We start from the raw sequence: 14,875 nt of genomic DNA, 5'->3' as shown, positions 1-14,875 counted from the left end.
TGGGCTTGTGGTGCAGCTCCCTGCCTAACCCTCAATTTGCAGCCACTAGACATAAGGGAATTTGTTGGCAGCGGAGGGCGGGGCATCTTTTCCAAGACTGCACTTCCACTGTGGTTGTGGTGCCAGGTCTTGTCTCCACCAAACACCACATCCCGCCTGCCCCTTTGAACCCAGGGTCATCTCTGCTATCTGGCTGCCACGTGAGCATAGCTCTCTGCACAGGATGCAACTGGGGATCCAGGCCAACTGGGGTAACTATGCTGCTCAGTGCCGTTGTGGGTCCCATTGATGCAGTAATACAACCCCTCATGTCAATGGCAAGATCAAGCCTTTATTGATACGGGATAGAGACCAACCAGAAAACCGGAGGTGAAGACCCTTTCCCACTACCACGCCCTGAGCCACCCTGCCTCCCAAATTACCCACACATTCATTAAGACAGGAGGATCTATTCAGTCCTTCTGACATGCCTAGCAGCACGTCTAACAGCATGATCAGAGGCTGTGACAGCTGATTTTGATTCTCCACAGGAACAATCCTGGCATTAAAGGTTTAACTTCATGCTGCATTCAGAAACCACACCAATCAGTGAAACCACACCAAAGCACATTTGAGACAATTTTACTTCTGATGCCAGAGTGCAGGCTCTCTTTACAGGAAATATTTTTTTAAAAAATGACTTGTTTACTCTTGCTATTTTTTAACCATTTCATTTAAAAAAAAACAGGTTACTCCTGAAAGCCATTATTGGTAATAAATTTATAAGCCAGCATACATTTTTCCTTGTAATCATTCCTTTAAACAAGGCAAACGTACCTGTCTCTGTCCTGAGCAATCTCATGAACAGCTGACAGGGAATTAAGTAGTTAAATAATAATTAGAAGCTTGGTTCCAAGTATTTCAACAGTGACTTCCTCATGCCCCAAAGATATTAAGTCAAGGTCCCCAGTAGCTGTGCGGTTTTGTGTAATTTCCTTGTGGTATTTAAGTCCCACAAGTAAGTGGAAGTCAGTCTTTCTTATAAAGTATAGGAGTTGGTAGGTCTTGAAGGACATGCTGGAAATCCAACTCATGCCTTACAAAAGAGGCTTTGAAGAGTATACTTTGCCTTTAAAAAAAATCTAGTAAATTTCACTGCGCCAATCCTCAGCTGTTGTCTCTTGCCCATTGTTCACAAACCACAAGAATGACCAGCACATTGACCACCATGTAGCTAAAATGGAATAACATTTCATTTGTGTATTGTACAATTGTTCAGATAAAGGGACCTGAGTAATCCTTAGGGGCAGCCTTGCCATGCAAAGAGAAGAGCTCTTGTTTATTACTATTATACTACAGAACCATGGACACCCTCTCTTCAAAGCAATCAGTGCTGACAGCAGGATGTGGTAGTAGTTGTAATTTTTTTTTTTTTTTTTTTTACAATTTATAAATTAGTAACTTAGCTTTTGTAATTCTAAATAAATAAATAAATACATTAAAAAAAGGAACAGTAAGACATGCAAGAGATTATAACAGAACAATTAAAAGTGACTAAAGCAAAACACAGGAAATGCAGGCAAAACGCCTAGATTCATTTTGGTTTGCAACAGATGCATTTTGGAAGCATTATTTATAAAGGTATGTCAAATACCAAAAAAGGCACCACAGTATCTACAGAGCCAAATTCTTAAGAGTTTCTGTGGGACGCGAAGACAGAAGGTAGCAGCCCTGATTGAGAGTGTATGGTTGATCTTTCTCTCCTATCTCTTCCCTCCCCCTGATTTTAAACCTGTCCCACTGGAAATCTGATCTTTCCATTTTCTGTTTTACTGTCTCCACTGGGGGAAAAAAGAAATGGGAGATAAAAAAGAAATTTAAAAGAACATTGGCAAGGTCAACATTATTCTGCAAATGGAACATCTCAAATGATACTAAAAGAACTCTGGAATTGCTTAATTAGGAACAATACGCACACACACGCACACACCTTCTTTTCTGACCTTAGTTGAATTTTTAAATACCATACTACAGTATTAACCTCAATTTAAACCAGCAGACGTCTAGAACCAAACAACACTAGGAACCACCAAAGAGTACCGGATGTAATAAAAGCATCAGAAATCTGAGCCAGCTACTGAAGAGATCATTACATCTGTTAGCTCTCAACTCTTAAAAAACCCCAAACAAAACCATGATGCCAGAACTTACTGGGTTTGCCAACTTGTTGCTTTAAGGTGAGTGGGAGGTAGGGGATATTGGAATCTATTTGCATGCCTCTACACCTTATCTGCAGAGGAATAATTAAACAAATGAACAGGGAGGAGGAAAAAGAAAAGAAAAAATTTAAAACTTGTGTTTACTAGTATTCAGTACATGAGATTCCTAAATAACTTGTCCTCCTAGTTAACCTTGTCCTGGAATATATACAGATTATTTGTTGCAGCCACTGCAATGATATTTTCTGAAGGATGCCAAGCTGTATGCAAGATCTTTTTGCTGAAGTCCAGACTGTCCACACTAATTTCGTCTTTCCTCCGTTTGCCCCCAACGCATACTTTGCGGGGCTTGAGTATGGCCCGGGGTTTGCTGTTTTCCCTAGAGGCCTCCAGGGTTACATCACGCTTGGTGTTGCGGTCAAACATTCTAAAGAAATTGTTGTAGGAGCCGGTCATTATGACACTGTGAAGCAAGTGAAAAGAACATATGAGAGTTAATCAGACCAACAAGTTTATCCAACCAAAGAGCTTTGGACATATTTGAATAATCCCATACATCTCCTCAAGTCTTTTCTTAGAATTTATTCAAGGAGAATTCCCAGGGATGCCAGTGAGTTTTTCTAGACAAGAGACTGAATAAGGATATCATAGTTTGACATGTGTTTTTTCTGACCTGTATTCTGAGTTTCACCCATCATCAAAGGCAAAACAAACCAACATTTTAAACTATTGACTGGGCAAGGAGGCATTGTTTGGAACCAACGAAGGCTGGGTTTATGTTTTGAGGATGCTGAATCTGCACAAGATTCTGGCCCACAACTGCAAAAATCTTACACAATTTCTGTCACCAAGAATTTCAGCAATTTACGGCTAAACTGTATTGTCATCTCGAGCCAAAACTTCCACATGAACTACTGGTCTCCTGAGATTTCAACCACATCCAAACCAGAACCAGAATTTTTGGATGATGTTGTACCAAAACTTCAGGCATAGTTTCAGCTACAAAGACTTGCATCTGAGAGCACCTCTCCACCCCTCAATAACAGCTGTAATTTGGAGGAGTTTGAACATGAGGTTCTGGGTTAGGCCAATTGCTGTTTTTAGCCATATATTTGTGAAAAGAACTCCAAACCATGTACCAAGCATTTGTAACCCCCAAAGAGGTCCGTGAAAGGACTACAAAGCAGAAGAGAGAAAAGAGCCAATAATGTTATGTACAATGCTGGTTGTGAGTCCGCAGTTAAGTTTGCATTATGTTTTGCACTTAACAGAGGAATTCAACCTCTCTGCTGTGTAAGAAAAATAAATCATATCCTCCTGAACTGACAGCACCTTTTGAGGGCAGAATGAATAATACAGTGTGTGGTTTGGGGAACCATCAGAGAAAAATCCCCTCTTATAATTCATGATGATGCATCTCACCTGTCAGACCCATTCCACACACATTCAAATTTATCGAAGATGCAGTCGTTCTCATAGAGTGAGCACAGTTTGCTTCGGAGATAATCATGTACCTAATAGCAAAGACATAAGGTGGCGGAATGAGAACAAGATCATGCTTTGTGGAGGTTCTGCTAGAGCCTGAAGTCCAAAACTCAACCAAAAGCATAGCCAGCTTGTCGATTCTGCACCTTTAGCATGTACTTGCTGCTTGTTAGTTCTGCATTTTTCCAATATAGTCCTGTGCCTTACAAATGTGAGGTTAATTCCTGCAGTGGTACTTCCTAATACATCCTCAAACAAAGGCACTGAAGGGACTATTGGCTGTTTCCTGTGTTTGCTAAATGGAGCTGGACAGAGTATTTCAGTGTGTTCAGTTGTATAGGCGCTTTCAATGATTTTAGATTCTAGCCCCTGAAAAATGCATGTTACAGTTTGAAAGTTGACGCCAGTCCCCAATGGAGTGAAGTGCAGTGACAGATGTGTGTTAAGGGAACCAGCTATGCTATGGCGGAGGGTGGTGCAAGCCTGCATTAAGGAAGGTTATCTGGACTCTACTGGGGCACTTTGCCTAATACTTATCTAAAATATGCCTGAGAATCAATCCTTCACCTTCATCAAACTAGACCTTCAACAATCCACCCAAAAACATAAAAGGAAAAAAAAATCAAAAAGGCTATAATGTATCAAATCACTCAAGCTCATATTTCTCAGCTATGTTCCCACTGACATCACAGGCAAAATTCATTGGGAGCAGGGGGAGGTTTGTCTGTTCTATGTTTTTACCCTCCCCTTTACTATCACAAACTTGTGCACCCATCACAGAAAGGTGAAATCTGATGCTTTGCCACGTGTTCCAAATCCCTACAACTGTTCGTATTTAGTTTTCAAATGTCTCTTATCCCATCAGCCTTAAAAATTAAGTACCTGGTATGTTTCAATAGGCCTGTTCTCCATGTTCAGGTCCCACACTTTCACGGTGAGATAGTCCCTGGTCATGATATACCTTCCACTGTGACTGAATTTAACATCAGAAATTGAGGAGATGATCTCAGAAAAAAACGATCTGTTACTTGGGTCTTCAGGCTCTTCAAAAACTGCAGAACAAAAGAAAAACAGCAACACAAAACATGCTGTAAGTTGAATAAAGAAGATTTCATACAGCAATGGTACACTGGGGCCCCAATTCTGGAAAGCACGTTAAGTATGTGACTGGCTTATATGCTTTCTTGAATCAGGGACTGGGCTAGGATATAATGTGTCTACTTTGACAATATTTATAGCAAATGAGTGACTGTACCAGTATAGAAAGTATTGTAACAAAAGGATAGGTACATAGCAATTCTACATGAGATCTGAGGACCATCTAACCCAGTAATCTGTTTTGGACAGTGGCCAGCACCTGGTGCTTCAGAGGAAGATGCAGGAAATCCCATAACAGACATTTATGAAATAACCAGCTCCAGAATACATTTCTTCTAAATGATACTAGTATCAGAATGTACAACATTAAAATATTGAGAGTTTTAAACTATAGAGGACAATCTCCCTATTTGCATTTCACCGTTCCTGTGCAAGGCACCCTACAATGCTGTTCAGAGTTATTATAATATAAATCATGCACTCTCAACTATTAATTTCCTAAATTAAAATGCAGCATTACAAAATGAGGCATCGCTTTGACTGCACAGCTGGAATGAATCCAGAGGTCGAGAACACCAAATTTGCTGGGCCAAAACTGGTTCTGCTATGAGCAGATGCAAATTGTTTGGAGTCAATGGAACTGGTCTAGATTTGACATAAAGTAGACAAAATGATCATACCTGAAGCATTTTTACTATGCATAGTTGAAGCTACCTCACCATCAATAAGTGCCCTGAGCGAGAAGGACCATAGGAGATCAATATATCAAAAAAAGTAACACTGGCCCAAAAATGTTAAGTCGTGCACACCATTCCTGTTCACTGAAAATGAATGTGAGGAGCAACTGGAAGTAGATGCAAAGATGTCGTAGCTATTACAAACATACAGATTAATCCTGATACTCTCTGAATACATCACAGTTTGAACACCTTATAAAGAAAGGAGACCAATGAATTTCAGCAATTTAGGTCCCATTTATAAAATTAAAGTTTTGAATGCTATCCGCTGGACATGGTTTCTCTCAAAACCACATGACAAATTAATCAATCACATGGGGTATGTCTACACTACCCTGCTAGTTCGAACTAGCGGGGTAATGTAGGCATACCGCAATTGCAAATGAAGCCCGGGATTTGAATTTCCTGGGCTTAATTTGCATAAGCGGGGCGCCGCCATTTTTAAATCCCCGCTCGTTCGAACCCCGTGCCGCACGGCTACACGCGGCACGAACTAGGTAGTTCGAACTAGGCTTCCTAGTTCGAACTACCGTTACTCCTCGTGGAATGAGGAGTAACGGTAGTTCGAACTAGGAAGCCAAGTCCGAACTACCTAGTTCGTGCCGCGTGTAGCCGCGTGGCACGGGGTTTGAACGAGCGGGGATTTAAAAATGGCGGCGCCCTGCTTATGCAAATGAAGCCCGGGAAATTCAAATCCCGGGCTTCATTTGCAATTGCGGTATGCCTACATTACCCCGCTAGTTCGAACTAGCGGGGTAGTGTAGACATACCCATACAGAGCCTTGTTGGGGGCATCAACAGAAAAGCTGAGGACTGCATGGGTTATCTGGTCTGGTCCTTCCATCTCTACAGGTGGTCCCTACAGGTTAGGGTTGAGACAGGGTGACACGGTGGAAGTTTGTATTGCTGCTGCCTGGGCTACCCTTGTGCTGTGATTGAAGAGAAGTTTCCAGCCTGGTCCTTTTTTTAGCACTGAAATTCTTTTTATAAAATCCCCTTCACTGCTGTTCCATTGCTAATCGGGTTAAAGTTCAGACCCACCACTTGAAAATCAATGGCTTAGCCTGTCAGTTTCACAAACCACAAAAAAGTGCTGCCAGGGCTTCACTGTCAGAACACCATACTGAATGCAAACATTTGTTCAATGTTGTTAGCCCCTATCTGAGTGCTGGGCTGCAAACTCCTGAATTCTGGATTAGGATGGGGAGGGGGAGAAATCACCTGAAATGCCAGGATAAATGAACTCTCTACAAATCAGAAATGGCATAGATCACAGCAGGATCCAAGCTGGGCTCCTTTAATCGCCACCAGGAATTCTGCTGACCCGCAAGTTTTAATAAATAAATAAATAAATAAAAAACCAATACCCCAATGACAACAGAAAATAAAAGATCTGAGCTGGTCTGCTGAGAGCATCTAAATTTCATGGCATGTCTTCAGTGTAATAATTACGTGTTTGCTTGCACCAGGTGGGCTGACTCTGTAAGGCTTTTTTTATGGGTTAATGACTGCATCATTTTCATTGAGCGTGCACGTACATATATGAGCGTGTGTCAAGGCTGGAGGTGTTAAGTCTACAGCACACGAGAAGGAGGAATTATTGCTGATGCTGTAGAACCAAGAAATGTCAAAAACGGCAAACAGCAACAACAAAAAAGGCCCAGAGTTTCTGAAGAATACTATGAATGAATGGGAAATACCAGCATGAACAAGATGATGGGTGGTGTTAAAAAATAACAAGGCAAATTTTTGATATATTTAACCAGGAGCTGAATATTCCTCAGGTTACTATACTGGGACTCAAATTCCCTTCTCAGCTGAACATCCAGATCTACCCCATTGCTTTTCACCATGCTCTTTTTGTACAGGTTATTTTGTTGTCACTACATTTGCATTTTTTACTGTTCATCTTTTACCCCAATCTTCAACAGCCAAGTACATGCTGTGCTGACTTTACCTATGTGAGTGTGGTTATCCTCATTCCAGAGGTATGAAGTAAGTCATATGAAAAACTACAGCCAGGGAGAAAGCGCTCTTGAGAACATAGAATCATAGAATAATAGGACTGGAAGGGACCTCAAGAGGTCATCGAGTCCAGCCCCCCGCCCTCAAGGCAGGACCAAGCACCGTCTACACCATCCCTGACAGATGTCTATCTAACCTGTTCTTAAATATCTCCAGTCCAAGGAAGTGACCAGGCATCCACTTCTCCTGAATTCCCTGATGATGGCGCCATAAAATGGGTTCCTCAAAAGTGGAGGGGGAGCATTACTTTGACAGATGTCTCCACTGACTTCTATAGGGCAGATCCATGCTGAAGAACAAAGGAAATTTGCATGTGGGGAAAAGGAAGTGTCCAGTGTTAGGGCTTTAAAGGATTCAAACTGCATAGGTCAAATTACTTTACATGAAGGTGGTCCCTTACGACAGCACTGTTCAGGCTCTGCCACTTCTCATACAGGCTAGAAAACCAGCACTGCAAAATGCAGAAAAAGATATAGAGACAGGCCTGAATGAAAATCAAAACACCCCTGAACTCTGGACCTTCGCTGAAATTCAGCCCATCGCAAGTATGATCCTTTTTCAAGAGCTTCAAAGGACTGAGGTTTACTCCTCAATAAATAAGACCAACACCAAGAGAGCTGTTAGGCTCTTTTCACCATGTACATTTCAATCACAGTAAATTACCAATGCTGACTGGGAAACTGGACAAGTAGAAGACTGAGTTTACCACCAGAGACCATATGAGGCTTTGCTGCTCAGCACAGCCTCACAGTTTCTGACTTCATGCTGCCACAACTGCTTCGTTGGTGAGTCCATCGGCAACTACCAATTCAAACCTGTCCCAGCGTATCTGGCACAATGCACAGAGGTGACAAGGAGTCCCATTGGAGACAACTGATTTCCATTCAGGTAAAAGGTTTCATCACAGCAAGTAAAGACAGAGGAGAGACAAGGTCAGGAACTGCTAAACATTTCCTGTGCTGTGAAAAGAGGCCAGGATCAGGCAAGAAGCTGTTACTTTAAACAGACAGAGCAGAGGCAGGGAGGGGGAAGGACTGGAACACACAGGTACAGTGAACACTGGGATGGCAACAAAGTGCATAATGTTCCATGATTATTTAGGGGCAGGTTAGTTAGAAGGGCATCAGCGAAATGGAAGGAAGCGTGAAGACCACAGGGCAGGGAAAAGGCAGGAGGGGCAGGTGTAGAGTGAAAAGATTGAGGAAGGGAGAGGGTTGGTTTGACACAAAGAGCCCATCAGGTCAGAGCACAGAAAGTCCAGTCAAAATGGTTTTTCCTGCACTGGAGTTTCTTCACAATGAGCTAGTTAATTGTTTCCTTGAGGCCTTGTTGGCCTAGTATTCTGTGCAATGGGAGCTTATTCTATATTACGTGGAAGGACCGGGAAAGGAGGCAGGAAAGAAATATTGACTGCTCACAGCATAATTCCAAAACAGCTAAGGGACCTCAATTCATGTTACAATCCATGGAAAATGATGGTCTTGGGGCTGGATTTTAAAGTTATATAGGCACCTAATGATGCAGGTAGGTGCATCATGGGATTTTCAAAAGCACCAGGGTGCCTAACGCCTATCAGTTTACATGCCTCAACACTCCCATAACTGCCAGCTGAGTAGAGCTGTTTAAGCCTGTTCAGTGATCAGCTCCCAGCTCAATTCTCATGTGGGCTGCAACCAATGACACTGCCCATGGAAAGCCTCATCTAAACAGGAAATCCTGTTGGATGATTCCCTCCTTGGGGAAAATGATGGGGTGAGCGTCTCTCCACGGCAAAACCGTCAGATGCTGCTCTTTCTGGGAGTGCGCGGCCTCTCCTTAGGGAAACTGCAGCCTTGCGTCTCTCCAAAGGAAAATTGCCACCTGCTTTGTTCTGTAAGAAAATTGCCAGTTTGGTCCCTTTATTGTAGGAATGTCAATCATGGCTCTATATGGGGAAAATATCAACTGTCTCTGTGGGGTAGAAATGTCAGAGTAGGAGAGAGATTTAAACATTTCCATGCAATTCCCATCCCTTGAATACACCTCACACAAGTCTGAGGCTGAACAAGCATCTTCCCCTTTGTTTTCACTGTGGCTTTCCAACTTGGCATCCAGATTTCACAGTGTTTCAGATTCATTATGATGCTACAGATCAGCTTCTGTAACACCATCAGCACTGCATAAGGCAGGCTTAGGCAAAATATGGCCCGCAGGCTGCATCTGACCCGCCAAGCCACTGGCTCCGACTCGCAAACATAGTGGGGACCCTCAGGCAGGCTTCCTGCCTGTCCCTCATATGCCACTGAGAATAGCGGCTTCTGCACAGGGCTCTGTTTGAACAGCTGACAGCCCCAGGGGAGGGGAGAAAGGCTTCAAGCCCTTCCCCCATCATCAGCATAATCCCATTGGCCAGTTAATGGTCAATAGGAGCTGCCTGTTAACAGGAAGCTTGCAAACATGCTGCCCTCCCCCCCTTTGGCTTGCAGCTATTCACAGATCACATGGCCCCTGCAGCCAGTGTGGGGACTGCTTGGGAAGCTAAGTCTCCTGGTCAGAGCCTGTCTCTGGCCCCCCATCTCTCACATAACTCACATAACCCTCTGACCCCAAATCCCCTCCCAGATTCTGCACCCTAAAGCCCTGCCTGAGGTTACAACCTCCTCCTGTCCTAGGTCACAACACAAACCCTCTGCCCACTTCCTGCACCCCTACCACACATAACCCAAACCCTCTTTCCCCCCCTGCACCCATATCTCCTGCCCTAGGTCATAACCCAAACCCCTGCACCCTAGTTCACTGCACCCCAGGTCAAAACTGCCTCCTTCACCCAACCTCCATCCCAGATCCCACACCTCCTCTATTAATATCATGGAAGAGTGCAGCCCTTGATCACTTTCCAAATTCTTGGAGTGCTCCCCCCCCCATCAAAAATTATTGCCCACTCCTGGCACAATGTGTATGAACTACCCACGAAGCATACGCCAGTAAACGAGAGGCTGACTGGAAAGGAAATACAGACAAAGCACATAACTGCTCTATGACGTTTGGGTAATGTCTCATAGGCCAGATAGTCTCCAATGTGAGTTATTCAGTTTCCTTTGCACCTCCTCCCCACTCATTCACATAGAAATAGGGACCTAGTGCCCCCAGTAGCTCCCTAGTGATCCAGGTGGTACTTATGGGCCTATCTTCCAACCCCCTTCTGACTCTTGGCAGAACAGACTCTGAAGTTTCTCGCTCATGCCCAAGGATCTTTCATCCTGCTAAATGGCAAAACTTCCCTAGGCAAGGAGTTCTTCGAGTAAAGGGAATATAGTTCATTTTACCAGTCTGAGCTACCCATACAACAGCCCCCAAAGGAGCGTATGAAGAGGTTACTTACCTCGTAACTGTAGTTCTTCGAGATGTGTTGCTCATGTCCATTCTGATTAGGTGTACGCGCGCCGCGTGCACGGATTCCGGAGCTTTTTTCCCTTAGCAGTATCCATAGGGCCAGCAGGGAGCCCCCTGGAGTGGCGCCGGTATACCGGTGCATATATACCCCTGCTGGCCCTCCCACCCCCTCAGTTCCTTCTTGACGGCTCCTTCCGACACGGGGAGGTGGGTGGGATGCAGAATGGACATGAGCAACACATCTCGAAGAACTACAGTTACGAGGTAAGTAACCTCTTCTTCTTCCCGGCACAGGGGAGAGGAACGCGCCCCACCCTGCTTGTTGATATAGAACATGGCCGTAGTGTTGTCTGTCAGCACCGCCACCGCTCTGTTCTGTAAGTGGGGAAGGAATGCCCTGCAGGCCAACCTGACCGCCCGCAGCTCCTTGATATTTATATGGAGGTGAGCCTCCTCTGTTGGCCATGTACCTTGCGTCCTGAGGTTGCCCAGGTGAGCGCCCCATCCCTCGTCCAAAGCGTCCGTGACCAGCTGCACTGACAGGGACGGCTTGGTGAATCGGACCCCCGCACACACCGTGCCCTCGTCCTTCCACCAGTCCAGCAAACGAAGAATGTCCTGAGGGATAGTCACTACCGCGTCTAGCGGCGACCTCAAGGGGTTGTGCTCTACCTTGAGCCACCCCTGCAATGGGCGCATGCGCAGCCTGGCGTGTTGGACCACGTAAGTGCCCGCCGCCATGTGGCCTAGGAGCCTCATGCAGGTCCTCGCCGTCGTAGTCGGGAACTCCTGCAGCCCCATTACCAGAGAGCGAATGGTCATAAATCTGTCTCCCGGTAGGGACGCCTTGCCCAAAGGCGCGTCCAGATGGGCCCCCACAAAGTCTATGACTTGCGTGGGCTCTAGCAGTGATTTGGCCTCATTTATGAGGAGGCCGAGACCCTCGAACAAAACCCTGGCCCTTGAGACATGATCCAACACCTGTTCTTGAGACTTGCCCCTTATGAGACAGTCGTCCAGGTATGGGAACACTTGGACCCTGTGCCGCTGCAGAAACGCGGCTACCACCGTCATACATTTGGTAAAGACTCTCGGGGCTGTACACAGTCCAAAAGGGAGGACCGTAAACTGGAAGTGGTCCTGTCCCACCGTGAACCGTAGGAATTTTCTGTGACTTGGAAAAATTGAAATGTGGAAGTACGCATCGTTTAAATCGAGAGCAGCATACCAGTCCCCCTTTCTGAGCGATGGGATGATGCAGGCTAGCGTCACCATCCTGAACTTTGTCTTCCTTATAAAGGTGTTCAGGTTTCGGAGGTCTAGTATGGGATGCATGCCCCCTTTCGCCTTGGGTACTAGGAAGTAGCGGGAGTAGAAACCCTTTCCCCTTATGTCTGGGGGCACTCTTTCTATGGCCCCTAGCGTCAACAGGTTGGACACCTCCTGCCGAAGGAGTGTCTCGTGAGAGGGGTCCTTAAAAGGGAAGGGGATCGGGGGTGGGAGGCAGAGTAGGAAAGGAAGGGGATAGTATATCCCTGCTTCACCAGGTCTAGGACCCAACGGTCCGACGTGATCTTTAACCATTCCTGGTAAAAGAGGGAAAGACGGTCCCCAAAGGGTGGACAGATAGGCGCTACTGGTACTCTGCTCTCTGGCGTACCTTCAAAATGAGGGCTTAGTTTGGTGACCGGGTGACGGACCTGAGTCTCTCTCGGAGTCTGACCGAGGGCCCCTACGCCTGCCTCTGAAGAGGTCAGGGCGGCAATTGTTGCGGCCTCTCCTGCGACCCCTATCATTGTTTTGCCCCCTTCTAGGGATGGGTCTAGTCTGGAAAGAGCACCTCTGAGGCGCTGGGGTATGTATCCCTAGCGACTTCAGGGTCGCTCTTGAGTCATTCAAGCTATGCAGCTTGGAATCAGTCTGCTCTGAGAACAAGGCCGGCCCCTCAAAGGGCAGGTCCTGAATGGTGGTCTGCACCTCGGGTGGGATGCCAGACACCTGCAGCCAGGCACTATGCCTCATAACAACCCCTGTGGCCATAGTGCGGGCTGCCGAATCAGCTGCGTCCAAAGCCGCCTGGAGAGAGGTACGCGCCACTGCTTGTCCCTCTTCCGTCAGGGCCCCGAATTCCTGGCGGGATTCGGGAGGAAGCTGGCTGGCAAATTTCTGCATAGACGCCCATGTGTTAAAAGCATAACGCCCCAGCATCAGTTGCTGGTTAGCTATATGCAGCTGGAGGCCCCCCGTGGCGTAGGCCTTCCGGCCAAGTAGGTCCAATCTCCTAGGCTCCTTCGCCTTCGGAGTAGGACCTGGAGGCCCTTGGCACTCCTTCTGCCCAGTGGCCTGAACCACTATGGATCCCGGAGCCGGGTGGGTAAAAAGATGCTCGTGCCCCTCCTGGGGTACATAGTACCTTCTCTCGACCCCCTTCTGGGTCGGTGCAATAGAAGCCGGCGTCTGCCACAGAGTTTTAGACCGCTTGTCCACCGTTTTATTCAGTGGGAGCGCCACTCGACCAGGGCCCGCTGCCGCTATGATGTCCACCATAGGATATAGGTCCTCGTGAACCTCCTCGTGCTGGACCGCAAGATTGACCGCCAGCCTTCGGAGCAGCTCCTGGTGCGCCCTGGAGTCCATCGAAGGGGGATGGGACACGGGGTCGGCCAGGGCCTCGTCTGGTGAAGACGATGAGAACTCCCTTGAGGGAATTGCCACTTCCTCAGCTATCTGTGCCCCTGGTTCCCCCTGGGCAGAGATGTCCACATAGGTTGAGCCCGGCTGGGACATAGCCCCCTGCCCCTGACCAATAACCGGGGGACTTGGCATCGCCACCATAGACGAGCTGTCTCCAGGCGGGGGGGCTGTCAAGGGGGTGGCAGACGGGGTGCTACTCCTTCGGGACAACCTCGCTGCCGGCCCCGTAGGGGGAGGCCCCTGGGCCTGGTGGTATGCACAGGGCATCCAGAAAGCCCACTGGGGTTGCCCCTGCCACTGCTGCTGGTCCACCGGCTCCCGGTGAGATGATCTGACCAATGAGCGGGACCTACGACGGGGCCGTGACCTATATGAAGACCTGGCCGATGCCACCGACTCGGCCTCCGACTCCGAAGAGTACTCTGATGCTGACCAGGGAGGGGCCGATGAAGCCTGCACCCTTCGCTGGGCTGCCATGGCCGATGGCTTGCCCCTGTGCACCGCACGCGGTGCTGGTGGGGGCATGAGTGGAGGTCCTTGCTGCGGCGGTACCGCACCCAGCTGCATCTGATAGGCCAGTACATAACCCTCCGGTGCCGTCATGTGCAGCGGCGCCGCGCCCTGCTGCTGCGCTCCCAAGGTGTAAGCAGGGATTGGTGCCGGGAGACGCATCAGCGTCGGTGCCGTGCGGGACGCCTGCTGTGGCACCGCAGATGGCGCATAGTACGGTGCGGGGCCCTGCACCGCCAAGGGGGCCGTCTGCGGCACTGGACCCTGCACTGGTGCCGGTGCCGTCAGCGCCGCAAGCGCACTCGCTCCCGGTGCCGCTGCCGTCGGGAAGGGGCCCGGGGTCGGTGCCGGCGTTCGTCCCGGTTTCGGTGCCGGTATTCTTCCCGGCACCAGGAAAAACTGCTGCTGGGCTGAGGCCTGCCCTTTGCCCAGAGGGTCCCATGACCCGGCCATAGCCTGCTGGGGGGCACTTAAGGCCGGTGCCGGCACGGTCCGCTCCTGCGGCACCAGGCCCTCCCCTTCATCCACAGCCATGTGAATGAGGTCCTGGGCCGCCTCAAAAGTTTCTGGGGTGGAGGGCCGACGGACCTCTCCTAGCCCCACGGGCTGCCCCGGGATCTTGCCCCTGTCCAGGCTGCGCCTCTTTTTGGAGGACTTAGAAGAAAGGTGCCCCTCCTTAGGGCGCACCTTCTGGGCACTCCTCTCTGCCGAGCGTCCCCTCGAGCTCTTGGAGGCCCTCGGCACCGGGGACTGCGA

At 47.9% G+C, this 14,875-nt stretch overlaps 1 protein-coding gene across 1 annotated transcript in view; it reads right to left on the bottom strand.

Moving 5' to 3' along the window:
- Positions 1-605: 605 nt before the first annotated feature.
- LOC142818721 (serine/threonine-protein phosphatase 2A 55 kDa regulatory subunit B beta isoform-like) overlaps positions 606-14,875 on the bottom strand; it is a 38,249-nt gene continuing 23,979 nt past the window's right edge. The window contains exons 3-5 of the mRNA XM_075900293.1: positions 4,566-4,735; positions 3,621-3,712; positions 606-2,661 (exon numbers count right to left, since the gene is read on the bottom strand). Coding sequence (XP_075756408.1) covers positions 2,382-2,661; positions 3,621-3,712; positions 4,566-4,735 — 542 coding nt within the window. The 3' untranslated portion in view covers positions 606-2,381. The remainder of the gene's footprint in view (positions 2,662-3,620; positions 3,713-4,565; positions 4,736-14,875) is intronic.

Source organism: Pelodiscus sinensis, chromosome 17 (assembly GCF_049634645.1).
Source record: "Pelodiscus sinensis isolate JC-2024 chromosome 17, ASM4963464v1, whole genome shotgun sequence".
Classification (NCBI taxonomy): domain Eukaryota; kingdom Metazoa; phylum Chordata; order Testudines; family Trionychidae; genus Pelodiscus; species Pelodiscus sinensis.
Note: the sequence above shows the minus strand (reverse complement) of the source record. Positions and strands in the feature narration are given on the sequence as shown.